A 25744-nucleotide genomic window follows, 5' to 3' on the forward strand; every position below is an offset into this window, starting at 1 on the left:
GGTGCCTGCACCCCTTCTCCACCTGCCCATCCCCAGGACTCCCGTGGGGCTGCGGATGCCTGTTCCCTGCCCCCAAGCTCACTGGCCTTAGGCTGAGGAGATCCCAAGACCCACCCTCGGTGGTGTCAGCTCCAAAGCCTGACTGACTTCCACACAACCATGGGAGCCAGAGAGAGAGACACCAGAACACCCATTTCCCAGCTGACCTCCGGGGATGGGCACAGAAACCAGCGCATCAGAGGTCCATGTTTTCTTCCTGCTCACAAACTGCACAAGAAGCCAGACTCCGAAGTTTGCCCTGGTGGGTGTGGAGTTAACTAACTGAGGGCATCAAATGGATCAAAGAAAAGTCCTTCAGTTGCTAAGCTTAAGGGACTTCTGTCCACAGTGGATTGAACTTTGCCAGTGGGTCTGGGATGCTCAGAGGCTGTTCACCACCACTTCTTCATCCCTAATGCTACAGGATGAATGTTTGTGTCCCCCAAAATACGTCTGTTAAATCCCTAAAAATGTGATGGTTTTTGGAGGTCGGGCCTTGGGGAAGTGGTCAGGTTTAGAGGAGGTCATAAGGGTGGGGCCCCCAGGATGGGATTAATGCCCTGATAAGAGGAGGAGACCAGAGCGCTCTCTCTATCTCCACGTGAGGACACAATGAGGGGTCGGCCATCTGCCATCCAGGAAGGAGGCCGTCAGCACAACCTGGCCACGCTGGCAACCTGACCTTGGATTTTCCAGGCTCCAACACTGTAGAGCAAGCATGTCAAACTCAAAGGCTAACACAGGCCAAATAAACAAGGCATGTGGCCCATGGGCCACGAGTTTGACATGCTTGATGTAGAGAATAAATGCATATTGTTTAAGCTCCCCGCTCTGTCATATTTGTTGTAGCAGCCCAAGCGAATACACCTGGGCAGTGCCAAAAACACATGGCGATCCTGACCCTGACCCCGCTCGCCCGTTTCCCGTGACTCTCCTGAGAGCAGTCTCTCCTTGGCCGTGGTAAAGCCATCACCTTGGAAACAGCTGCAGCACATTTCTACAGCAAGATGGAGCTCCGAGCTCCTTCCCAGTCTGTGGGTTTTGTGAGGATGGGACCTAAAGTTGCAACTCCAGCCCCAAGCAGGGCGCCCTGCTGGGATGGAGCGGCTCTGTCCAAATCCGGTGGACGAACCAACAAAACTGGAAGAGAAAGAGGCCCGTGTCGTTTGATTGGAAAAAACACGTTAGTCCACTTTCCACATAATCGCTTAAGCGGATGTCTTCAGGGCTCAGTTCCTGCCCCACCGTGTGATCAAGTTCACAGCTTAACTCTCAGAAGCAATCTTACTTCCTTTACTTCCAAGTCTTCGGAGAACCCTGACTGCACCCCTTGCAAATAAAACCCTAACCACATCCCACGCAGCCCTCTGAGCTGACCTGCCTGTCACCTTCCCCGCTCCCACCTCTGTCTCCCTTTGGCGGGGACTAATTAATAAGGAATAAAATGGTCTTGCCTTTTGGAAAGCTTCTTTTGTTTTCCCCCAGATCTATCTGGGCAGGCCCAGGCCAGTGCGCCAACAGGGGTCCTAATTAAAGCCTGAAAATGCATTGTAAAGCAAAGCTGGAATCAGGGAGCCAGACATTACAGCAGCCTGTTAACGGGAAAATCAGCTCAAATTAAGACACAGCCAGACGGAAACCAAAGCCGCTTGCCACGGCATAAATTACGTGCATTAGAATCAGGGGAGGTGAGCGCTGGAAACGCCACCGCCAGAGCCCTGGAGAGACATAACGTTGCAAAGTTAAGCGTGTCCGGCCTTCGTTTATAAGGAATTTAAAATAGAGGATGACACCTTCTGTGGCAACTTTCTAAATTGCTATGTGACTGGAATAAACTCTACCTTTGCTCCATTCATAATTTAAAGGCTTGGAGGTGGAAATAGGTTTGAAAAAAGAATTTGCTGCAGCCTCTGTGGGTAGAGGGACAGGAGTGGGAAGTAAGAACCAGAAAAAAAGCTACAGTGGGACTTAGACCAGCTCACCTCAGCCCCCAGGTTTCCTTCATCCTTCAGAAGGTTAAGTGGGACTGTTGGGATAGCCAGTATGCAGGCCCTTTATAAACTACAAGCAAACGTGGCAGCAAATAGCAAAGTTTGTGTGTTTTGTTCATTCATTCATTCATACACCTACTCATACTCTTGATCTTTTCAAAAAGAGATTCCTGACAGCTGAACTTGGTATGATCATTGGCAATTTTTCCCTTTCTTCTTCGCACTCTCCTTGTGGATGTGTGCACATTCACACTCAAGGAAGGACACACACAAGGTACATGAAAGCAAGACGCACACACAGGCATCTCAGTGCCTCCTAGACCAGTGATGGCGAACCTTTTGAGCTCGGCGTGTCAGCATTTTGAAAAACCCTAACTTAACTCTGGTGCCGTGTCACATATAGAAATTTTTTGATATTTGCAACCATAGAAAAACAAAGATGTATATTTTTGATATTTATTTTATATATTTAAATGCCATTTAACAAAGAAAAATCAACCAAAAAATGAGTTTGCGTATCACCTCTGACACGGTGTCATAGGTTCGCCATCACTGGCCTAGACCAACACTTCTTCTCCCCATTGCACCTGCATGTGCCCCCTGCCCTCCACCAGAGGGGACCACCCCTAGAAAGCTGGGACAATCCATCTCAAATGCAGGTCGATGTCCTCAGTGCTCAGGGCTGCCCACTGACTTCAGGATCAAGGTCCAACACTTGAGCATGCACACGATGCCCTTCACCACCCACCTGCCCACCAGATCAGCCTCACGCTCCCTGTCCCAGCCATAGTCAACCACTACGATGCCAGCCAGCCCCAGGAGAGAGAGGGCCTCATATTGTTTGGGTCACTCACACATTCCCAGCACCTAGGACAGTATCTCGGGGAGCCTCTAAGAATATCTGTTGAGTGAATGGGCACCTTTCAGTTGTGGGTCTTCGTTCATGCTTTTCCCTCTGCCGACAACACTCTGTCCTCTCCCTTCATCTGGCTGATGCCTACTCATCTTTAAGATCTCAGCATTCACTTCAGCACAACCGGACCGTGCTAGTAACCTGACCTTGGACTTCCCAGCCTCCTAACAGATGAGCATTATTGAGTATGTCGTGGCTTCCCTGTGGAGAAATGGCCTTTCTTTCCTTACAGTCCCACAGCACCTTCTCCAATATGATGTAGCTCTGAGGAATTTAGCTCTTATCACACAAAAGGTGAGAAGCCCAGCGTGGACATTCTTTTTTATATTATTATTATTGATTCCAGAGAGGAAGGGAGAGGGAGAGATAGATGGAAACATCAATGATGAGAATCATTGATCGGCTGCCTCCTGCACGCCCCCTACTGGGGATCGAGCCCGCAACCCAGGCCTGTGCCCTTGACCAGGAGTGACCTCCCGGTTCATAGGTCGACACAACCACTGAGCCACGCTGGCGGGGCAGCATGGACATGCTTGACTGTGACCAAGGTGTAAATGACGTGCTAATTCCGTCCTGTAGGATGGAAACTCGGGTTATGAAGGGTGGGTCACACGTCACAATTCCTGCACTGACAACACATCACCTCTGCATTCCAAATGCTGGTTTTCTTGTCTTTTTTGGCCAGAGGACTGCAAGCCTGGAAGGGCAGAGCTGGCCGGGGTCTCCGGCCTTGTCTCATGACCTGCTCTTAGTAGAGGCCCATCGTTGAATGAAGGTAGTGGGGAGGCTTGGAAGCGAAACGAATGAGAGCCACTAGGCAGGCTATTTTGAACTTGCAGTTGTGAAGCAAGCTGGCGCCAAGGCCTCGCTGGTTACTATTTCAGTTCCTTTTCTCTAAGATTAGCTGCCATCCAGATCATCGTGTGCCTGTACGTCCCCATCCACTGAAACAGACATGAGGGTAAAGCCCGAAGTACCACCTCTATAGGCTTCACCTTGCCCCAGGCGGGCAGGGCGTGATTTCAGTGTCTCCTTGACCTACTTACACAACGGCAACGATGTACAACTGCCTGTCCCCTGACGCTGAGAGCCTACAAGGAAAAGATGGGCTGGGACCTCCCAAAGCTACCATCTCAGAGTTCACGATGAAGGTCACACGACAAGAGGATGCCTCCCTGATGAGGGTCCTCAGCCCTGAATCTGAATTACCACGGGGGGGGGGGGGGGGGAAGAGCTGGATGGGAATTCCATGGTGGGGGAAGAGCCTTCTTCTTGCTGATGTAGGTCTCCTTCAGAAAGTTCTAGCTCTCACGGCGTCCGCCAGACCTCATTACATTCCCCTGCAGCTCTGGGCGCCAGCCTGGTTCTCCTCTCCCTTTAGGTTACTGCGAACCCCAGGGGCGGCAGAGGGCTGAGGCAGTCCTGAGAGGTAACAGGATGGAGAAATAGTTGCGAAAGCCAATGCTGAGAACAGAAATCCAATCGGGTGTTTGGCTGAACTGACGGCTCATCTCACTCCTTGCTGGGGCCCTTTTTAGAAACAGCCTAAGCCCCTGACAGCCTCTGACCTCCCAGGGGTGAACACTGCCCTTGGACTTCGAGCTCAGCCACCGCCTAGAAGTCTCAGCAACAGCACAGACTTTAAGGAGGATTAAATTGTTGGCGGTGAAGAGGTGACGCAGGAAGGGAGAGAATTCCAACGCAGAGTTACTCTAGTGCAGTGGTCGGCAAACTGCGGCTCGAGAGCCACATGGGGCTCTTTGGCCCCTTGAGTGTGGCTCTTCCACAAAATACTGACTTCTGTGCATGGGCCACAAAGTTTCAATCGCACTGTACGTGCACGCCCGCACGTGGTATTTTGTATTTACAACGTACCGTCCACCTCACGTCTGAGCCAGCCCAGCGGACAATTTCAGTGAGTGGGCAGATCTGGGCTCTGCTGGCTGGGACCACTTCTCTGTGTCACGGGGCATCCTTCTCTCCCCTCAGACGCCTGTGGGTCAAGACTGCTCAGGTGCTCAAACCTCAGTCTGCACATCCGAAGGCCACTGCACGACTCCAGTCACCCGCCAGGAGACTTACGCAGGTTACTCCTGAGCCTGAGGATGTTCAAGAAATAAGTGGCTTTTCCATATCAGGTGAAACCAGCCATGGCCCTCCCTGGATGCACTGCCCACAAGAACTGAACTAGCGTTGAACCATCAGGACCACTCACTGGGTTCTCCTGAGGACTTGGATGATTTTCACATTTCTCGGGCGCCTGGAGAGCTGGAAGAGAGGCCAGGGAAAGCCTCTGTCTGTTTCCTTACAGCCTGAGCGCTTCGTTCCTCCACCCTACCTTGCCATGCCAGCTTTCTACCTGCTTGAAACGGTTAAGTTGTAGTTCATTACTAAGTCCCCGGCGTTTTCACTTAAATTCTGACATTTTGATTTTCTTCTGGTTATCGTATCCTTTCTGTTTGTTTGTTTGTGTTTATCCTCATCTGAGGATATTTTTCCATTGATGTTTAGGGAGGGTGAGAGGAGGAGACAGAGAGAAACATCGATGTGAGAGAAACACATCGATTGGTTGCTTCCTGCAGGAGCCCCGATCAGGGCCCGGGCCGGGGAGGAGCCTGCAACCGAGGTACATGCCCTTGACCAGAATCAAACCCGGGACATTTCGATCCACAGTCCGATGCTCTATCCACTGAGCCAAACCAGCTAGGGCTATCCTATCCTTTTTTAACTTTCAGCTGCGCACAGGGAGAAGAACGCCATGTAACAACGGAGGCAGAGAATGGAGTGCTGTGTCCACACACCAGGAAGGCCAAGGGCCGCCCGCACCCACCAGAAACTAGAAGAGGCCTGGGACCCATCCCACCTGAGAGCTTCTGGAAGGACCAGCCCTGCTGGCACCTCGGTGGAGGGCTTCTGGGCCCTGGAATGGCGAGAGGATCAAACGGCGTTGCTTTAAGCCATCCCGTCTGTGGTGACTTGTTGAGTCTGTCCTAGGAAACGAACGTGCTAATCTTTACAAAAGACAATAGAAAAGTTATGTTCTCAAGTCACCCTGTTTGGCCAGAAGAGTTCTGGTCTGGGAGCCCTGGTTCCCCCCTGGCATGAGCGGCAGGGGGAGCAGCCAGGGATAGATTAATCCTCGGCCGCACAGGAAGCCCGCCTTCCTGTCAACAGAGCCCAACGTGAGAAGCCCAAGACCTCGGGCCAGAGGGCTGTCTGCCTGGCCCGTCACAAGGCTCAGATGGAGAAAGCATTTCCATTCATGGGAGAAAGAGCTCGCAGGGCTCACCACCCTCTGTTGCCGCTGGTCCCTGAGGCCCCTCTTTCTCAGGAGGAGAGCGTGCAGGTGGGGACAGCCCCTAAGAATGCCCAGGCCCCCCCCACCCCCCACATATCAGTTTCCCCACTAACCCACCCGCCACCAAAAGCACAAGTTCCCAAGCTTTTGGCAACCCATTTTCCTTTGGCGATCTGGTAAATGGTATGGTTTAACTCCTTCCCCCAAAAGAAATCCCTACGTGGAAAACTTGGGGTGACATTTCGAGGCATGATGAATGCCTAAAGCCCATTTATTGACGAACAAAGATGTATGAATTGCCTACTATGTGACGAGCACTGTGCTACGGGCTAAGAATATAAAGGGGAAGAATAGATAAGGCACTTCTCTCCCTGACGCCCAGAGCTAGGATCGAGGTGTACGAATTTCCTGCGGCGGCCGTGACAAATGACCACAAGCTAGGTGGCTTAAAATGACTAATTTAGTCTCTCCCAGCTCGGGAGGTGAGAAGTCTGAAGTCCACATGTCTACCAGATTGGTTCCTTCTGGAAGTTCAGAGGGGGACTCTGATCCAAGCCTCGCTCCCAGCTCCCCGTGGTGGCCGGCAGCCCCTGGTGTTCTTGGCTTGTAGGGGCACCTCTGCCTCCATCTTCCCATCTCCACCTCCGTGTGTCTCTCAGTGTCCTCTCTTCTTATAAAGACACTAGTCATTGGATTCAGGACCCATCCTCAGGCCTGTATGACGTCGTCAAAATCCTGACATACATTTGCAAAGACCCTGTTGTCATAGGCCACGTTCTGAGGTTCCGGGTGGACATGAATGTGGGGCGGACGTTGTTCAACCCGACGCAGGTGTTCAGGTGATTTGACGATCGCCATGGAGAGCTGCAGGGGCGATGGCGGAGCTCACCGGAGGCATCCAAGCGGCTTTCCTGAGGACCGCGCGTGGAAGTGGAACCCAACGGTGAGTAGAAACGAATTCAACAGAGGAAGTGGGAAGTGCACCAGGGGGAACTAATCTCATAGGTGAGGACAGCTGCCTGCCAGAGGGGCCTGCAGACCAGCGTGGAGCACGCGCTGGCCTCGGGAGCTGCTGGGCGGAGTTGGGTTTTATCCTTAGGGACACAGGTTACTCTGAAGGACTGGAAGCAGAGGAGCGTTTCTAGAGAGGTCACCTGGCTGAGATGAGGAGGCTGGACTGGAAAGGTGAGAGCACACGCGGGACCCCAAGGGTCCACACCTCAGGGGGCAGCTCCCGGCCAGGAAGGTGCTCAAACCTTAGTCTGCACATCCGAAGGCCACTGCCTGACTCCAGTCACCCGCCAGGAGACTTACGCAGGTTACTTCTGGCTGAAGCTCTGTGGAGATGCCCCCGCGTTGTCCCACCAGCGAGCTGGAGCGGCCCCACTGAGCAGGATGGAGGAGCAACCCAGCGCAGACGGGATCTGAGCCCGCCAGTCGGATCAAGGTCAGCCCGAGGAGAAGGCCCAAAGGGTTGAAAGCTGATACTTGAATTCTAGCGCTGTGGGGAGGGGCTAGGCATTTGGACAAAAAACTTATGAACACTTCTATCCGCTCAGTGTAGACCCTCTGGGGTACCTGTGCCTGCTAAGTAGTCACCTCGCAAGTCAGTCCTCTTACCTTCTCTGCCTCCCTGATTCTGGTTTTCGAAGGTCACCTTCTCCCTCAAGCCCCCAGGCTGGGTTCCAACCCCTCCCCAGGAACTCCAGACTCACGTACTAGATCCTAATCCTTACTTTCCACTGAACCTGTCTCCATGTCCAGACAATAAGTACCTTGAAGGCCAGGGTTTTTATCTTGTTCCCCTTGGTATTCTGATTTCCTAACACACACAGATTCTGAATGTTATCAGATGGATGGATAGATGGATGGATGGATGGATGGATGGATGGATTTCTCCATGAAGCTGTACTGGCTTCATACCACATTAATCAATCACATAACTAAATCAACATGGACCCATTAATTGCTCTTTAAATGCTTTATGCTGTCCCCTCCCCCCAAAGAGGCAAGTAACACATCCAAAAAGAAGTGGACTGCTTGGCCAGTGTGGCTCAGTGGTTGAGCGTCGACTTATGGGCTAAGAAGTCATGGTTTGAATCCCGGTCAGGGCACATGCCCGGGTTGCAGGCTCAATCCCCAGTGGGGGGCATGCAGGAGGCAGCCTATAGGATTCTCTCTCATCATTGATGTCTTTATCTCTCTGTCTGAAATAAATTTTTTTAAAAAATTTATATATATATATATATATATATATATTATACATATACTAGAGGCCCAGTGCACGAATTCCAATGGGGTCTCTCGGCCTGGCCTGTGCCCTCTTGAAATCTGGGACCCCTGGGGGGATGTCAGATAGCTAGTTTCAGCCCCATCCCTGCAGGCCAGATCCAGACAGGAGGGAGCCCGATCCCCACAGGCCCAATCCAGACAGGATGGAGCCCGATCCTGTGTGTTGAGCATCTGTCCCCTGGTGGTCAGTGCACGTCATAGCGACTGGTTGACTGGTCATTCAGTCACTTAGGCTTTTATATAGAGAGAGTAGGACTTAGCATCCTTAACTCACCTCATTCCTTCGGCGGCCATCTGATCAAGGTTGGCAGTGTCCTTTGTTTCTGCCCAGTTTGCTCCCAGGTCACCCCACCCCATGTCATCTGCCAAAATGATCACGAAATTTGGTTTGGGGGCTCTTGTTTCCCCATTGAAGCAAAAATCCACAAGAGGATAAAGACATCCCAAGAAACTCACCCCCACCAATAAAACCTTTAGAAAAAGCCAGGCCATGGTGGGAAGGGGCGGGTTCGGTTCTATGGAATGATGGCGGGCCACCACGAGAGGCGTCTCTGAGTCCCCTTCTGCTCACTCTCAGCGCAGGGAGTCTCCGGAGGTTGGTGTTTTGCAAGAAGATACTGCAACACCCTCACTGTAAAGATGGGAATGCTGAGGCCCACCCAGCGTTCTGGTGGGGATGGTGGTGGTGGTGGTGGTGCCTACGTGGAGGGTGGGAGCTGCAGAAATGAGGCCCCCATCTAGAATCCTAACTCAAGAGAGTCAGGAAAGCTGCACCCCCAAATGTGGCTTTCCCCGAAGATGACTGGCTGTGTGCAGCTTTGGCCGATTAGAAAGTGACCCCTCTGTGCCCAGGGATGTCAGAGCCGAAGCACAAGTCTCGCATCTGGTCGGGACTCCAGCTGCGGAGTGCGGGGCACAATCTCACATCTGCAGAACACCTGGGCGTTCCAGAAGCTGCCGTCGGTCCCCAATGAGTTTCTGAGTTCCAGGTGGCTGAGGGCTTCATGTTTCTGTGAGGTTTCCTGAAAGAACAAAAATCGACAAGAAAACAGAGTGAAAAGTGCCAGCGCAGCTGTGTTTTACTCAGTAGCCTAGGAAATAATCGCTTTTCCATGCCAGCGCATGTTTTCCTTATTATTCGAATATTTCACTGGCTCATCAGTTTCTCCACCTGAGAAACAGTGATGATAATATTTACAACGAGCCTATAATCACAGGGGTGGGAGCAACATCAGAGATGACCTCTCTCAACCCACTCACTGTATACATGAGAATGCCGAGGCCCAGTGTTTGGATGGGGCAAGGACCAGCACGCCACTCTGCATGATCCCAGGGCTCCCCCACTGCCACCCACCAGGCTTCTCTGATTCACAAGAAATCCCCACCGAGGAATCTAGAAGAAAGGGTATGACCCTGATATGACCTTTTCTAACAGTTGTGCTGCAAACAATCCCATACAAAATTCTTGACAGATGTCCGGCCAGGGTGGCTCAGTTGGTTGAGTGTCACCCTGTGCACCAAGAGGTTGCTGGTTTGATTCCCGGTCAGGGCACATGCCAGGGCTGCGGGCTCGATCCCCAATAGGGGGCGTGCAGGAGGCAGCTGTTAGATGTTTCTCTCTCATCGATGTTTCTACCTTTCTCTCCCTTTCCCTTGCTCTGTCTCTAAAATCAATAAAAACATATTTTTAAAAATCTTGACTGAAATTAATTAGGAGAAAAAGGAAATGTAAAGAAATAAGTTCATGGTAGAATCTAAGTGGAGATACTATGGGAGCTCATTGTAGACTCTTTAAATTTTGCAGTATCTTTTTAAATTGTTTCATAATAAAATGGTAGAAATTTTTTTTCTTAATGAAACGGTCCATTTACATCTTGACAATGTCATTTTTAATAAGAAAATCTAAAGATATATACTCAACCTGTGCTTCTCACACTTCAATGTACATACAAATTACCTGGGGAGTTCAAAATGCAACTTCAGTCAGCCAATGTGGCTCAGTGGTTGAGTATCGATCTGTGAACCGGGTGGTCAATGGTTCAATTCCCGGTCAGGGCACATGCCCAGGTTGCAGGCTCGGTCCCTAGTGAGGGGTGTGCAGGAGGCAGCCGATCAATGATGCTCTCTCATCATTGATGTTTCTATCTCTCTCCCCCTTTCCCTTCCTCTCTTGAAATCAATAAAAAATACTAAAAAAAATAAAAAATAAAGCAGGTTCAGGAGGTCAGGCCGTGGCCTGGGTTCTGTTCTTTGATCAAGCTTCTGCTGGGCTGAGTCACACCTTCATCAGCAAGATGCCCAGGAAAAAAGAACGCCCTGAAGCAGGTCCCAGAAGAAAACTAGCCCAACTGGGGAAGAGTCGGCTCCCGGGGACAAACACGTCCGGGTCCGAAAGACAGGAGTGGAAGGTGATGCATTCCACACGGGTTGCAAATGGGAACCATAAGACAAAACCCCATCACCCCGAGTTCACTTAAAAGCCGGAACTTTACGAAGTTAGTAAGGAGAGAGAGACTTGAATTCTGGACCAAGTAAAAAGCTCAGTGGGACACCCAACCTCTGGAGAAGATGAAAGGAGAGCCGCATTTAACATGGCCAATGCGATCCTGCCTTGGGAAGGAGCGCACAGCTGGCGAAGCCAACCCGTGGCGGAGGCAAGTGGACGGGGCTAGCGGGAGCTGTGTCGACGCTGGGAGACCTGGGCAAACTCAGAGGGACGGGCAGATACAGACTCAACCGTCACAAGGAAGCCCAAGGAGACAGGCAGGGCCTCTGGAGGTCAATGGATCCATTGTGCAGAAATGCAAATGTCTGTTTCCCAAAAGGAGAGCTATTATTCCAAAGCCAATTGGATCCCACTGGTATTTGTTGATCTTGGGGCCCCAAGGACGTCTCCCTTTCGGGGAGAGCGAGCCCTCACCAGGAGGGCGCCAGCACACACTCGTGGGCCCGCGCGGGTTGACTCCCAGCCTCCACGCCACTGGCTTCCGACCACGAGCAACAACCACAGGGGGCTTTCCTGCTTGAAGCTACTTAGCTTGGAACGCCGGCGTGGCCTCATTCCTGGTCGATAATCCATTTCAGAAGGACCCCACGCAGAACGACTTAAAAAAAAATATTCGCTTAAGAAAGAAGCTAAAATGAAGGTGGAAACATGGATGGTTTTTGCTTAATTGTTCCACGATAAAACATTCCTTTGAGGATTTTCAAAGAGAATCACGAAATACTTAACATTTTCCTAGAATGGAAATAAGCCAATGTAGCCAGCGCTCCGTTTCGTCGGAATCCTGCAGGCCCACACTTCCAGGGAGACAGTTAATCCTCTCCCCCTTTATTTCTCTAAACTACAAGGAAAAGGCAAACAGGACATTCTAAGGATGGACTCTAAGCCACAGACTTTAAGACCCCAGCAGGGAAAAAAAAAAAGATCCAAGCTGACATTTTGGGAAACAGTATGGAGGTTCCTCAAAACATTAAAGAGAGAATGGCGGTAGGATCCAGGAACCCCACATCTGGGTATTTACCCAAAGGGGAGGAAATCAGTCTCTTGAAGAGATATCTGCCCCCCGTGTTTACTGCAGCATTTTTCACAACAGCCACGATGTGAAAACAACCTAAGTGTCCATCGATGGGTGAATAAGTAAGGAAAATGTGCTGCACAGAGAACATATACAAACAATGGAGTATTACTCAGCCTTTCACAAGAAGGAAAGCCTGTCATTTACAACAACCTGGTGAACTTGGAAAACACCATGCCACGTGAGATAAGCCAGGCACAGAAAGACAAACACTGCACGATCGCACTGACGTGTGGAATCTAAAGAAGTTGAATTCGCCCTGACCGGTTTGGCTCAGTGGATAGGGCGTCGGCCTGCGGACTGAAGGGTCCCAGGTTCGATTCCGGCCAGGGGCATGTACCTTGGTTGCGGGCATATCCCCAGTGGGGGGTGTGCGAGAGGCGGCTGATCGATGTTTCTCTCTCATTGATGTTTCTGACTCTCTATCTCTCTCCCTTCCTCTCTGTAGAAAATCAATGAAATATATTTAAAAAAAAAAAAAAAAAAAGAAGTTGAACTCGCAGAAGCAGAGAGTAGAATGCTGCTTGCCAGGGGCCGGGGTCGGGGGTTGGGGAAGTGGGGAGAGCTGGTCAAAGGTTACAAACATTCAGCTATGCAGGACGAATAACTTCTGGATACAGTTAATAATACTGTATTGCAAACTTGAAATTTGCTAAGACAGTAGATCTTAAAAGTGTTCACCACGAAAAAAATAAATAAATAGTAATACGTGAGGGGACGGATGTGTTCATCAGCGTCACTGTGGTAATCACTTCCCAATCAAAACATCACATTGGACATCATAAATATACGCAATTTTTATTTGTCTATTATATCTCGGTAAAGCTGGCGGGGTTATTTTTCAAAGATCCAAGCTGAGACCAAGCTCAGTGCCTTATCTGACACTTTTCCTTTTTTCCCCTTTTTAGTATTTTTTTATTGATTTCAGAGAGAGGAGGGGAGAGGGAGAGATAGAAACATCAATGAGGAGCATCACTGACCGGCTGCCTCCTGCACACCCCTCACTGAGCATGTGCCCTGACCAGGAATTGAACCAGTGACACCCTGGTTCATGGGTTGATGCTCAACCACTGAGCCACACTGGCTGGACCCAACTTTTTCTTACCCACCACCCTCCCCTTCTCAGAAGAGAACGTGGACGCAAACAAGATGCACTGCTGTGGGCTAAGGAAGAAAGGGGGAGTCTTCGGCAAATAAAGCCTTCACCCCGCCTTCCACAGGCTGGAAGCTGCCTGACCACCTGACTCAACGAACTCCACGCGGAAGGCCCCTCGGCTCCATCTGCTCTGTGGGAGCAGAACGGGCCGGGCTGGCTCCTTGCGGAGCATCAGTGTGGAGCCCGCCCCGTCTCCCTGCTCCTCGGGCCGCAGTCCAGTGAACTGGAGTTGCCATCGGCCTCGCAATGACTCCTGTTCTTTTCCATGACCCCTGTTTTAAAGCAGGACTGCTGGGTCTGCTAACATCTGGCCTCCCTTAGGGTCCCGGCTTGTTTATAGACAAAGACGCATAGAAGTGGCGTGGCCCACAGGTGGGCTGTTGTCTAGAAGAGCGAGACGTGAACGGGGTGAGGCCACCCGAAGATGTGCTCTGTGCTTGGCGGTGCCAATACCAGAGCAGGAGTCCATCACCTGACCGGCTCCCTGGGGCCTCGCCGTGGCCACGCAGCCCGTGAGAGAACCTTGAAAGCAGCTGAAATAACCAGAAGGTGAGGCGACCTCTCCAAGCTCTGCTGGTTAAAGCTTCCGATGAGCTGAGGCCAAAAAAGACAAAGGCCCGCGGAGAGGGTGGTCTCTGGGGCAGGGCGCTGTTGTTTTGCCCGCAGATCAGAACCCGGTCAGAGCGCCTGCTGCACTAGGAGTCACGTGGGGGCTGTCAGGAGGGGGGCTGAGGCACCGGCTGCCCGAGGGTAGCTGAAATGACTCCCCCAGGCACTGCCTTCCACCCAGCCAGCGTGGCTAAGTGACAGGTGTCAGCTGGGCGCTGTGCACACAGCAGTGACACAGGAAGCCTGTTGCCTTCCTGGCACTTTCCTGCTGGGGGGATGGGGGTGGGGACAGAAAACGAAACGCGTAAACACATGTGGTGGGCAGAACAATCAAAGCGGGAAGAGGACCAGGAGGGTGGGGGTGGGCAGGTGCAAAGCGACGAGGGAGGTCAGGGGCAACCTCACGGAGCAGGTGATCTTTCTAGAAGGATCTGTAGAAGACACGGAAGGAAGCTGTGCAGCAGCAAGCAGGAAGAGCTGGCACCTGCCAGGGCAGCAAAGAAGCCACCGGAGGCATGAGAAGTGGCAAGTGTTAGAGGAAGTCGGGGGAAGGCAGGTGTACCGAGTCGGGGGCTGGAGGGTTTGAGCCCCAGCAGCAGGTCCTGCCTGCATCCACCACGCCAGCCACAGCTCTGCAGAGAAAGAGAACCTGGCCCTAGTCAGTTTGGCTCAGTGGATAGAGCAGGGGTCCTCAAACGTTTTAAACAGGGGGCCAGTTCACTGTCCCTCAGACCGTTGGAGGGCCGGACTATAGTTTAAAAAAAAACTATGAACAAATTCCTATGCACACTGCACATATCTTATTTTGAAGTTAAAAAACAAAAGGGAATAAATATAATATTTGTATTTGCATGTGGCCCGAGGGCCGTAGTTTGAGGACCCCTGGATAGAGCGTTGGCCTGCGGACTGAAGGGTCCCGGGTTGAAATCTGGTCAAGGGGCACAGGCATGGGTTGCAGGCTCAATCCCCAGTAGGGGTCGGGCAGGAGGCAGCCGATCAATGATTCTCTCTCATCATTGATGTTTATCTCTCTCCCTCTCCCTTCCTCTCTGAAATCAATAAAAATATATTTTATAAAAGAGAGAGAGAGAGAGAGAGAGGAGAGCGTGTTGCAACAGAACAGGGAGGGGGGAGCTGAGAAGTGAGCTGTCCACTGGGTCCTCAAGGTGAGAGACAGCGCCAGAGGGGGGCCACTCCCTGCCCTGGCATGGCCCTTACACTGAGCTCCCGCTGAAGTGTGTGTGGCCTCACCCTAATGGAGCCCAAGTGCAGTGGAGAATCTACTTGCCACGGTTGCCAGGACAAACAGCGACTGAGGCGGTGAATGTCTACGTGTAATGAATATCCTCGTGGCCCCTAACTTTGCCCCTGGGCCCTAACATGTCAGTTAGAAAGAGTGGAAGGGAAGGGGAGAGACACACAGAGAGAAACATCGCTGTGAGAGAGACAGATCGATTGGTTGCCTCCCACATGAGCCCCGACCAGGGCTGGGGATCAGATCGAGCCTGCAACCGTGGCACATGCCCTCGACCGGAATCGAACCCAGGACCCTTCAGTCCACAGGCTGATGCTCTACCCACTGAGCCAAACCGGCTAGGGCAACACTGCTTTCTTAGGGCAGAACTGGGGAGACCTCACAGTCTTAGCTCCACAAAAAAAATGTGAAGTAAATCCTTTCTTTGCCCAGCTGGTGTGGCTCAGTGGTTGAGCATCGACCTATGAACCAGGAGGTCACAGTTCGATTCCCAGTCAGGCACATGCACAGGTTGTGGGCTCGATCCCCAGTAGGGGGCATGTAGGAGGCAGCCGATCAATGAGTCTCTCTCATCATTCATCTCTCTCCCTCTCCTTTCCTCTCTGAAATCAATAAGAATATTTTTTAAAATAATTTTTAATCCTTTTTTTCCTGTTCTGTATTTTCTTTAGTTTTATTGACATATAGTTGACACTCTACACTGTGTAAGATGAAGGGGTCCAGCATCATGACTCGGCTTACATATACTGTGAAATGATCACCGCAGGAGGTTTAGTTAACATCCATCATGTCCTACAGACACAATTTTAAACGGAGGAAAAAGTGCTTTTGTCCCCACGATGAGAGCTTTTAGGACCTACTCTCTTAGAAACTTTCAAACATCCCGCATGGCAGTGTTCACTGTAGTCACCGTGCCCACATCCTATCCCCAACACCTTATCTCATAACAGGAACAAAGGAAGTGATTGACCGAGTGTCTCCATACCGGCTTGGAGAGCAATTTCTCTTAGATAATTAAAATGCTGGCGTGTTTGTTTTTTAAGCTTGAAGACGTCAAGCCAGATCCTGGTGCTGGGAATATCACTTCCGTGAACCCAAGGATGCCAGGAACTCCTCCATGGGGAGGCGGCGGGGGGGGAGGGGGGGGGGGCAGGGGCTACGATGTTCCGCCCGCCTTTCTGCAGGAATCACCTGTTGGGACTGCCACAGGAGCCAATCTGGGAAGGCAGAGGCGGCGCACGCCACACATCTAACAACCCGGTTGCCTGCAGAAACGGTATCTGGGTCCCTGAAATCGGGTCAGAAACACAGGAAGAGTAGCCGGGCTTCGGGACAACATCCTTCCTCTAAAATTCCCCCCTCCCCTTGAGAAGAACACTCAGGAGAAGGGTGGACAAGAGGGAAGGGCTCAAGGTCAGTTACCTGAAACCCACTCTCGAAAGCTTATTTCCCAAATGTGTAAGGATTTCTTTTACGCAGCCGGTCTGGCTCAGTAGCTAGAGCGTCGGCCTGCGGACGGAAGGGTGCCTAGTTCGATTCCTGTCAAGGGCATGGACCTAGGTTGCAGGCTCTCCCCCGGCCCCAGGCCCTCGTCAGGGCATGTGCAGGAGACAACGCATCCACGTGTTTCTCTCACATCCATGTTTCTCTCTGTCTTTCCCTCTCTCTTCCACTCTCTCTAAAAAACCAATGGGAAAATATCCTCGTGTGAGGATTAAGAAGAAATTCTATTTTAACATAGCAGTACTTACTCACTATTTATTAAACATTCTATGATGGCCCTAGCCGACTTGGCTCAGTGGATAGAGCGTCGGCCTGCGGACTGAGTGGTCCCGGGTTCGATTCCGGCCAAGGGCACATGCCTGGGTTGCAGGCTTGGTCCCCAGTAGGGGGCGTGCAGGAGGCAGCCAATCAATGATTCTCTCTCATCATTGATGTTTCCATCTCTCTCTCCTCCCTTCCTCTCTGAAATCAATAAAGAAATATATTTTTAAAAAAAACAAAAAACATTCTATGATGGAAGTTGTCAAACGTACAGAAGTTGGGAAACTCATGCACACCCACCCAATATCTAGATTCAACAGTTACCAACACATGGACAGTCTGGTTCTTTCTCTGTCTCCTCATCTACTTCTCTTGCCTTCATCCTCCACATACACTAGATTATTTTGAAACAACCCCCAGATATAATTTCATCTGTAAATATTTCTATATGGTTCTCTAAAAGATAAGGATTCTCTAAAAATGTAACTATAATTCTATTAATAGCCCCTTTTAAAAATGAACAATAATTTTTTTTTAGTATAGAAACACCAATGATGAGAGATTATCATTGATCAGCTGCCTCCTGCCTGCCCCCATGTTGGGGATTGAGCCCACAACCGGGGCATGTGCCCTGACTGGGAATTAAACTGTGACCTCCTGGTTCCTAGGTCAACGTGCAACCACTGAGCCATGCCGGCTGGGCTGAGCAATAATTTTAACATAAAAAATCCAATCAGTGTTTAAATGTCCTCCCTTGTCTCATCGCATTATTTTACAGTTGCTTTGTTCTAATCAGGATCCAAGTCCACCACACAATGCATTTGTTTCTTCTCTTTTCATGAATACGTTCCTCCTCTCTTTCCTACAATCTATTTATATAAAGAGGTAATATGCAAATTAGGCAAGGACACCGTAAGGGTCACGACCTGACAGGAGGAGGTTGCGCGTGCAGGTGAGGCCCGGAGCAGAGATGGAGACAGAGACAGGGGGGCCTGCCCAGCTGCACGTGGCTCCGGCGGCCCAGAGAGGACACAGGTGGGGGGGGGGGGTGAGGGGGGCCTGGGGCTGGCCAAGCTGCCGCTCCAGCTCGGGCAGCCCTGGAGCGGACACAGGTGGGGGGCAGGAGGGGCCTGGGGCAAAAGTCAGGCAGGGCCCCGGCTGCCCGGGTGCCAGTCAGGCCTGACTCCCGCAGCGGCCCGCGGGATGCCTCCTCGCATGGCGGGAAGCGGGGCGCCTCCTCTCGGCCTCTAGTATACTTATAAATTCGGTTTTTTCTCCTATAAAATTTCTTAAATTTTGGGTCTGGCTAATTGCACCCCGTGATGTCATTTAAAATGTTCCCCACTCCCCTGTTTTCCCTGTAGACTGAGTTGTAGACCTAGAGGTAAGATTAGACTCAGGTTTGATTTTTTTTTGGCAAGTCCACCTCATACATCTTACCTTTCCCCATGTCTTATTAACACTGATAGTGGTTCATATGGCAAAGTTTCATTTCTCATGAGAATAGGGAACTTTCTCTTAAATGCTACCTACAATCTTTTCTGTTTTTGCAGATTTATCCTTTCCCCAGATCTGCTTCACCTCTGCAATGAAATGTAACGGACTGAATGCTTGTGTGCTCCCCAAATTTGTAAATTAATTCCTAACCCCCAAAGTAATCGGATTTGAGATGGGGCCTCTGGGAGGTAATCAGGATTGGATGAGGTCTTGAGGGTGAGGCCCTCATGATGGGATTAGTGCCCATATATGTATAAAGCGATAGGAGAGAGCTTACTTCTCCAACATGGGAGGACACAGTGAGAAGGTGGCTGTCTGAAAGCCAGGAAGAGAGCCCTCACCAGGATCATCATCAGCCAAGACCTTGACCTTAGACTTCACAGCCTCCAAAACTGTGAGAAGTAAATGTCTGTTGTTTAAGCTCATCTACGGCATTTTATTATGGTAGCCCAAACCCACTGAGACAGATTAGCACAATTTTAAAGCATAAAGAGGCCATCAAGAGTGCTAATGTTGCTGAGAGTGTGAAAGAAACACCAATCACAGGTGATTGAAGAGGTAGGAAAACTGTTGTTCATTGGATAAACAATAAGCAGTTAACCAGTGATAGCATTTCGGAGGCAATGGAATATTAAAAATCCACTTATGGCTAGTAGGGGGTGGTTTGATAAATTTAAGAAGCCTTTATTTACAGATTAAACTGTACATTAAACATGTGCTGTATATACGGTTAAAGCAGGGAAGCATTTGAGGGTCTGGAACGGATTAATCCAACTTACATATTTCTAATGAGGGAAAAAATGATTCGGTTTTTGAACAAAACTGCTTCTCGAACAGCCTTCCGGAACCAATTATATCGAAAGCCAAGGTTCCACTGAGCATCGAACAGGAACAATGAGGGCCAAGCCTGCTCCACCCCAACCTGAAAGCCCAGCTTCCTCTCATCCCTTCCCAACCTCGGGTGACCTTGCTAAGTTCTCCTTTGTCTGCGCTTCTCACTTGCAAAAGTGCTCTTGTTGAAATGCTGTTTTGGGATAAGTATCACACGCGTGTCCTGTCTTCCCACCTAGACAGTCAACACTTTGAGAGGAGGGACCACATCCTCTGGGTGTGGTTTCGTGGCCTGGGAGGTGGCCGTGTCCCTCTGGCCAGCTCCTGAGTGGGCTATGCTGAGCAGCCACTGCCCGGAGAGAGGAGCAATGGGCGTGGGACAGAAGGATGGGCGCGTCCTATACCCAGCCCTGCCACACACCCTTTTAAAAAATATTTATATTTGTTATTGATTTCAGAGAGGAAGGGAAAGGGAGCAAGAGATACAAAACATCCATGATGAGAATCATTGATCGGCTGCCTCCTGCACACCCCACACTGGGGATTGAGCTCGCAACCCAGGCACGTGCCCTGACCGGGAATCGAACCGTGACCTCCAGGTCCACGTTCAACCACAGTGCGACGCCGGCTGGGCAATACACCCTTCCTAAGCATTCAGATTCATGTAAGGAGTCCGCAACTCTCCACCAACCAGGGCAGGGCTCCTCTTTGCTTCTGATCCAAAACACAGCCCTGGAGCAAGCACCCTTCTAGCTTCTCTGTGTCACCCCGACTCATCTGGAAATGCCAACGTGTACTGTCCCGAAGGGATTAACATGGGAACCGCACACCGTGTTCTGTTCCAGGGAACAGCAGGCTGAGCGTGTTTAGACAAGATGGCGACAGCCAGCCTCTCCCTTTAGGCCAGAAACCGAGAGGAGAGCAGGTGTTTATTCCTGGGGCCTTGAGCAACATGACACGTGGAGCAACACCGAAAATTATCCAAAGAAGGCCGGCTGCCATCGGAGCCAAACCCAGGGGTCCCACGCACAGCACTTCCCGACACTTCCAATGAGGTTTCACGACTCACCACGGTGTCATAGAAGCTGCAGGTGGCATGGATCTATCCTAAAAGCAATGCGACGGAAACCACTTGGCTCTGAGAATTTTGATTTTTATTGTGTTATTTTGAGGACTTCTGCAGCAGGTTTGGCTGGTTTATGGATGCCTCCTCAAGGCAATGTTCTTTTTTTCTTCTTAAGTAGTGAGCGGATGACAAAACTCTAGGAGCAGTAAACTGGATACGGAGAAATCTGGGAACAAATATCATTGTGGAAATCAAACAAAACACTCCAGAGCGAGTGAGACGCACCCAGGGATACATCAACACTGGGCCGAGTGGTAACCGGGTGTAACAGAAGTCAGATCGTCACCTCCCCTCCGGCCCCCAAATCCAGCACACCCTCTCTTATCTCCTGCCTTCCTCCCTCGTGGTTCACCCCTCACTGGCCGGTCCTTGCAAGGTCTTTCCTGCCTTTCTAGGCTTCACTGATCTCTATCCTCCTCAACCTCCCCGCTGAGCGATCCAGAGCCTCGTCTGATCCAAGCACAATGCTAAGCTGCTAACCCCCTTACACACGTTAACTCAGTTCACCAGCCACTCAGGGTTGAGCCCCACCCCCCAGCCCCCACCCCCTGCAGCAGGTGCTCTCTCCCTGTCATGGATGAGCGGAGATGAATGGCTAGTGAGGGCAGAACTTGGATTCAAGGTCAGGTTCCAGGGCCTGTCCTCATGTGCATCTCACATCACAGATGACACATCCCCCTACCTGGCCTCGCACCGTCCACTTCGGTGACGCTTCGGCTTGTTTTATCTCCCTGGGAAGACCTTATCCATGAAGGCAGGGAGCAGATCTTTCTTGTCCTCATATGAACATGGACTATCCTCGGTGACCTGCAAAGTGTTCTTGCTTACGTATCCTCTAAAAGGAGTTGGAAACACAATAAATTCCCTCTGTATTGGTTAGCTCGGGCCACCACAACAAAGTAACGCAGGCTGGATGGCTTAAACAACAGATAGTGATTTCTTCACAGTTCTGAGGCCAGAAGTGTGAGGCCAGGGTGCCAGTATAGCTAGCTTCTGGTGAGAGCTCTTTTCCTGGCTCGCAGAAGGCTGCCTTCTTGCTGTGTGTGTTGTCATCCACATGACTTCTCTGTGTGTGTTCTCAGAGAGAGAACGGTATTTCTCTCTTCCTCTTCTAAGGAGGGCACTAATCTAAGCATGAGGGCCCCACCCTCATGACCTCATCCAACCCTCATTCCTCCCAAAGGCCTCGTTTACAAGTACTATCGAACTGGGGGTTGGGGCTTCCCCTGAGGAATTTGGAGATGGGGGGCAGGCTCATTCAGTCCACACCACCCTCACACAGTTTTAAGTTGGCTTCAATGTTTCATCCTAACTTTAAATAACTGCAAAAGATATCGTTTCGATTGTATTTGTGAATATTATTTTTACAGTAAAATTCTTAAACTACTCTTTTACATGTATGATCACCAGAGGAATTTGGAAACCACCGTCATTCATTTAGAAATGACAGGAGACCATTTCCCATTAGTTCTAAAATGTTATATCATTTTTCTTTTTTTCAAAACTATATATCCATTCTGTCTCAACACAATGCACTTTCATGTTCAAAAGTATTTAATTACCTTATTCCATTTCTCTGAAATAGTGTGTATAAATTGAAATTTAATATTTTACACTTTACTCATGTATTTTTAAAAATCCCTTCTGAATTGAGTTCATATCAATTATGACTGAAATAATTTATACTAACACATATAAACCTGGACAATTATTAAGCATAAGATCATCTTACTGGAAATGCATCTTTAACAAGATAGAGTAGGGGGAGGGGTGGTACCTATTGACTTGAAGGAAGGCAGTTTCCCTGATATACTATTTCAGTATTCCCCCAGAGACCTTTACGGGAGGGGCAGGTCACCCGAGTGCATGGCTCTGGGTAAGCAGGGGAAGGCCACGGTGGGAGCAGCAGGCCCGAGCCCCAGCGGGCTCTCAGATTCTCAGACAACCAGGTTTAGGAAACAGATGATGTTCTGGGCAGTCAAGGACGCCTGCAGAAGGTCCCCTCAAACGCTCCCCCTCTTCCCTGGCTGCTCTGAAAACGCGGCCCGCAAAAGCAGGCTTGCTCCCAGCTCTGAACAGCGGGCAAGATTCCTTTCCATCTACTTACCCCCACGCTGAAGTTCTCACGGGCTGGTAAATGCAGGGAGCTTATTTGCAAGCCAGGGTCATATCTGCTTGGCAACCCAACTTGAAGACTAGAAGTTCTACAAATGTTGTTGACAGAGAACAGGCAGGCCAACTTTGCACAATGGAACCTGTTTTCATGCAAATGACCCGAAAGAAGAAGACTAGAAAAGAGCAGTGGGGATGGCTCTCACGGCCCATTGATTTCCAGAGAAGATGCTGAGGGGCTTTTTAAGGGCATCCTTACAGCCCTGCTCCCTGTGGGTGAAGGGCCGCGGGGCTCTGCTGCCACTTGGTTGCCACAAACACCACCGAAGACCCTAAGAGGGGAGACGGACCCCTTCCTTAATTTCGTGATTTTTCTGGTTCCCTACTCCAGACTCCAAAGGTTCTTTTGTTCAGATTTAGAACTAAACAGAGGTGGTTTTGTTTGGGGAGGTGTTCACCATGGCAACGTGGTGCTTTCCCTCTCTGCTTTCCCTGTAGAGTGAAATGAGCAGGGGTTTCCACGCTTGGTCTCACCAGGATTGAGGGAACAAGGGGAAGGCAGCCAGCCTCTAACCAGGCGGGCACGAGTCACTGGTTTGTGGCTGGCAAGACTGGGTTTTTCAGCCAACTCGCTGTGATCCAAACACAGGAGGCACCTGTCATCTCCAGATGAGCTCTACCTGCCAAGTGGGCCACTGTGTACCTGTAAGTGTTGAGAAACCCTGGGCAAATCCCTCCAGTGCTCTGCGCCTCAACAGTTCTCATCAAGAAAATGGGGACGAGCCCTAGCTGGTTTTGCTCAGGGGATGGAGCGTCGGGCCACGGGCTGAAGGGACCCCGGTTCAATTCCAGCCAAGGGCACATGCCCAGGTTGTGGGCTCAATGCCCAGTGTGGGAGGTGCAGAAGACAGCCGATCAATGATTCTCTCTCATCATTGATGTTTCTATCTCTCTCTCCCTCTCTGAAATCAATAAAATTATATTTGAAAAGAAAATGGGGACAAGCGTCAGCTGCCTTAGTCTGATGATGGGGTTAAAATGGGTCACATGTAAGGCACTTAATAAAATGTTGGGAACTAAGCAAATCTGTAAAGATTAATTATAATATTAATAAAGGTAACCGTGAGAATGCATTATTAGTATTACTGTTATATTATTACAGCTCTGTCCCAACAGCCAGTTGTCCCACTTGGTCAAATACTCAGAAGTGACTGTCCCAATTATTCATTCACCTCTGGCGCCATCTTTCCTCTAACTTTTTGTTGTTGTTTTTCATCTTCACCCGAGGATATTTTTTCATTGATTTTTAGAGAGAGTGGAAGGGAGGAAGAGAGACACAGAGAGAGAATCACCGGTTGCCACCTGCAGGAGGCCCCGACCAGGGCTGGGGATCGAGCCTGCAAACCAGGCACATGCCCTTGACCAGAATCAAACCCAGAACCCTTCAGTCAGTAAGCGAACGCTCTATCCACTGAGCCAAACTGGCCAGGGCCCAGCTACGGCTAACTTTCAACATCCAGAAGCTGAAGTACCAAGACCTCTCATGACTTGCTTGACTCACTCAGTTGTAACTGCTGGGCTGCACCACTAGGCTCTTAAGTCTAAGCAAGACTCAGACATACTGGATGCTGTGTCATATTCAATATTCAGTACGACGATTCCATACGGAATACAGTGACAGGTCCAATGCTCTGCAACACCCTAAATATCAAAGATTACACTTACAGTCGTGTTAGCACACTAAGGGTTTTCATTTTAGTGATTACAATCAGGTTCCACATATCGCCATGTGTGGATTCTTCACAAAACAGCTCGAAAAAGGATCGCTTGTAGCGGGGGTGAGGAGTCAGTTATTGGACTTGGCAAGCCATAAATAATAAATCAGTAAGAACTAATGGGTGCTGAGGGCTAGCCATAGACCAGTCACTTTGATCTGAACTTGACAGGCATCAAAAATTAAACCTTTCCATTCTGGGAGCTGTCGCCATTGTCCCCATTTTACAGATCTAAAGTTTAGTTACTCCCACAAGGCTGCAGAGCTGATGGGTGGCCCCTGGCTGTGGAGTACTGGCCCTAACGCAGCACTCTTCACCAGCGCACCTGCCCCCTACCCCTAACCCACGGCGGAGCTCAGTAACAGCACAGAAAGGCATTTAACCCGGTACACACTACACCCAAATCATGAGGAGAATCAGGCAGCGAGCAAAGAGCGGTTTTAATCAAAATTCACATCGCCCATTCCTCCTGGGGGCGACCCAACGTGCACGCATTCGCAGACAAGGGTCTCTCAAGTTTGACATCAGAACCACATTATCCGAACCGGAAGGAAGAGAGCAGCCCGTACCAAGTAGGCAGGGGAAGGCGGAGAATAAAGCCTTTGCCTCGGAGCAGGTGCCAGATGGGGCCTGGGGATCCGAGGTGGGCACAGGAAGCACAGTCTGTGTCCCCGCGGGCTCCGAAATGCCTTGGATCTGACACTGCTTTGTTCCAGGACTGTTCTTAACCGAGGTTTCCCGTGCATATCTGCTGAGTTCACGGGGCTCTCGGGGTCGGGAACTTCCGGATGAGGGGCACGTATTAGTCCCTAAGGCTACAGCAGGCGCCCCGCGGGCCAGACAGCCGTGCACCTGTGTGGCTCACGCCCGAGAGGACGGTCCGCGTGCGCCCCCGGCCGGGGATGCTGACTCAGCGCGGATGCTGCTGCTGCAGAAAAGGGGGGAAACCAGGTCACCCTTAGCAGCCGGGACGCCAGCTCCCTGAGGCCACTGCGGCACTCCTTCCCTCCCTCCCGGAACGGGAACTGTGGGGTGCACGAGTTGACGAAATTGGGGGAAGTTGGCCCTGGAGGAGGAACTTGGGGACCGTGGTGGTGCGCGCGCGCGCGCGCGCGCAGCTCACACTCAAACTGGAAAGAACCTGTTCTGCCCGCAAGCGCCGCCTGGGACCATCCCCAGCGCCCCTCATCCCACACCCCCCAAATCCTCAGGACGCGGGCCGGATTGGGCGCGCAGAGGGGCTGCGAGAAGGACCACGGCCAGGGAGTGCGAGCAGAAAGGGTGCGGGCGCCCCCAAACAAGTCCGCGTTCCCCGCTAGCAGTGCGGCACAGCGCCGGGGGCCGATGGGGCCAGGCGCGCACAGCCGCGCCGGGTTTGGGCGGCGCGCCCAGGACCCCGGCGGTGCTGGCGGGAGCGGGCCCGCGCGGGACGGCGACGCCGTTACCTTCCGTGACCCCCGGCTTGGCTCAGGGCGGGCGCGCGCCCGGTGCGGGCCGGGTACACGTGG

At 51.0% G+C, this 25744-nt stretch overlaps 1 protein-coding gene across 5 annotated transcripts in view; it reads right to left on the reverse strand.

Annotated features, from left to right (window-relative positions):
• The window catches only part of ARSG (arylsulfatase G), a 90903-nt gene that overhangs the window by 40841 nt on the left and 24318 nt on the right, over positions 1–25744 (reverse strand). Inside the window, exons 1-3 of one of the 5 annotated variants that reach the window (XM_023756931.1) lie at positions 22457–22858; positions 21032–21184; positions 8808–9555 (exon numbers count right to left, since the gene is read on the reverse strand). In XM_023756931.1, the coding sequence (XP_023612699.1) occupies positions 8808–9025 (218 nt within the window). In that variant the 5' untranslated portion in view covers positions 9026–9555; positions 21032–21184; positions 22457–22858. Of the gene's footprint in view, positions 1–8807; positions 9556–10814; positions 10834–21031; positions 21185–22456; positions 22859–25681 lie in introns of those variants that run through there. The other 4 variants (XM_014458865.2, XM_023756932.1, XM_023756933.1 and 1 more) reach the window with 4 other exon arrangements.

The sequence above is a fragment of the Myotis lucifugus genome, unplaced genomic scaffold (assembly GCF_000147115.1).
Source record: "Myotis lucifugus unplaced genomic scaffold, Myoluc2.0 scaffold_100, whole genome shotgun sequence".
Classification (NCBI taxonomy): domain Eukaryota; kingdom Metazoa; phylum Chordata; class Mammalia; order Chiroptera; family Vespertilionidae; genus Myotis; species Myotis lucifugus.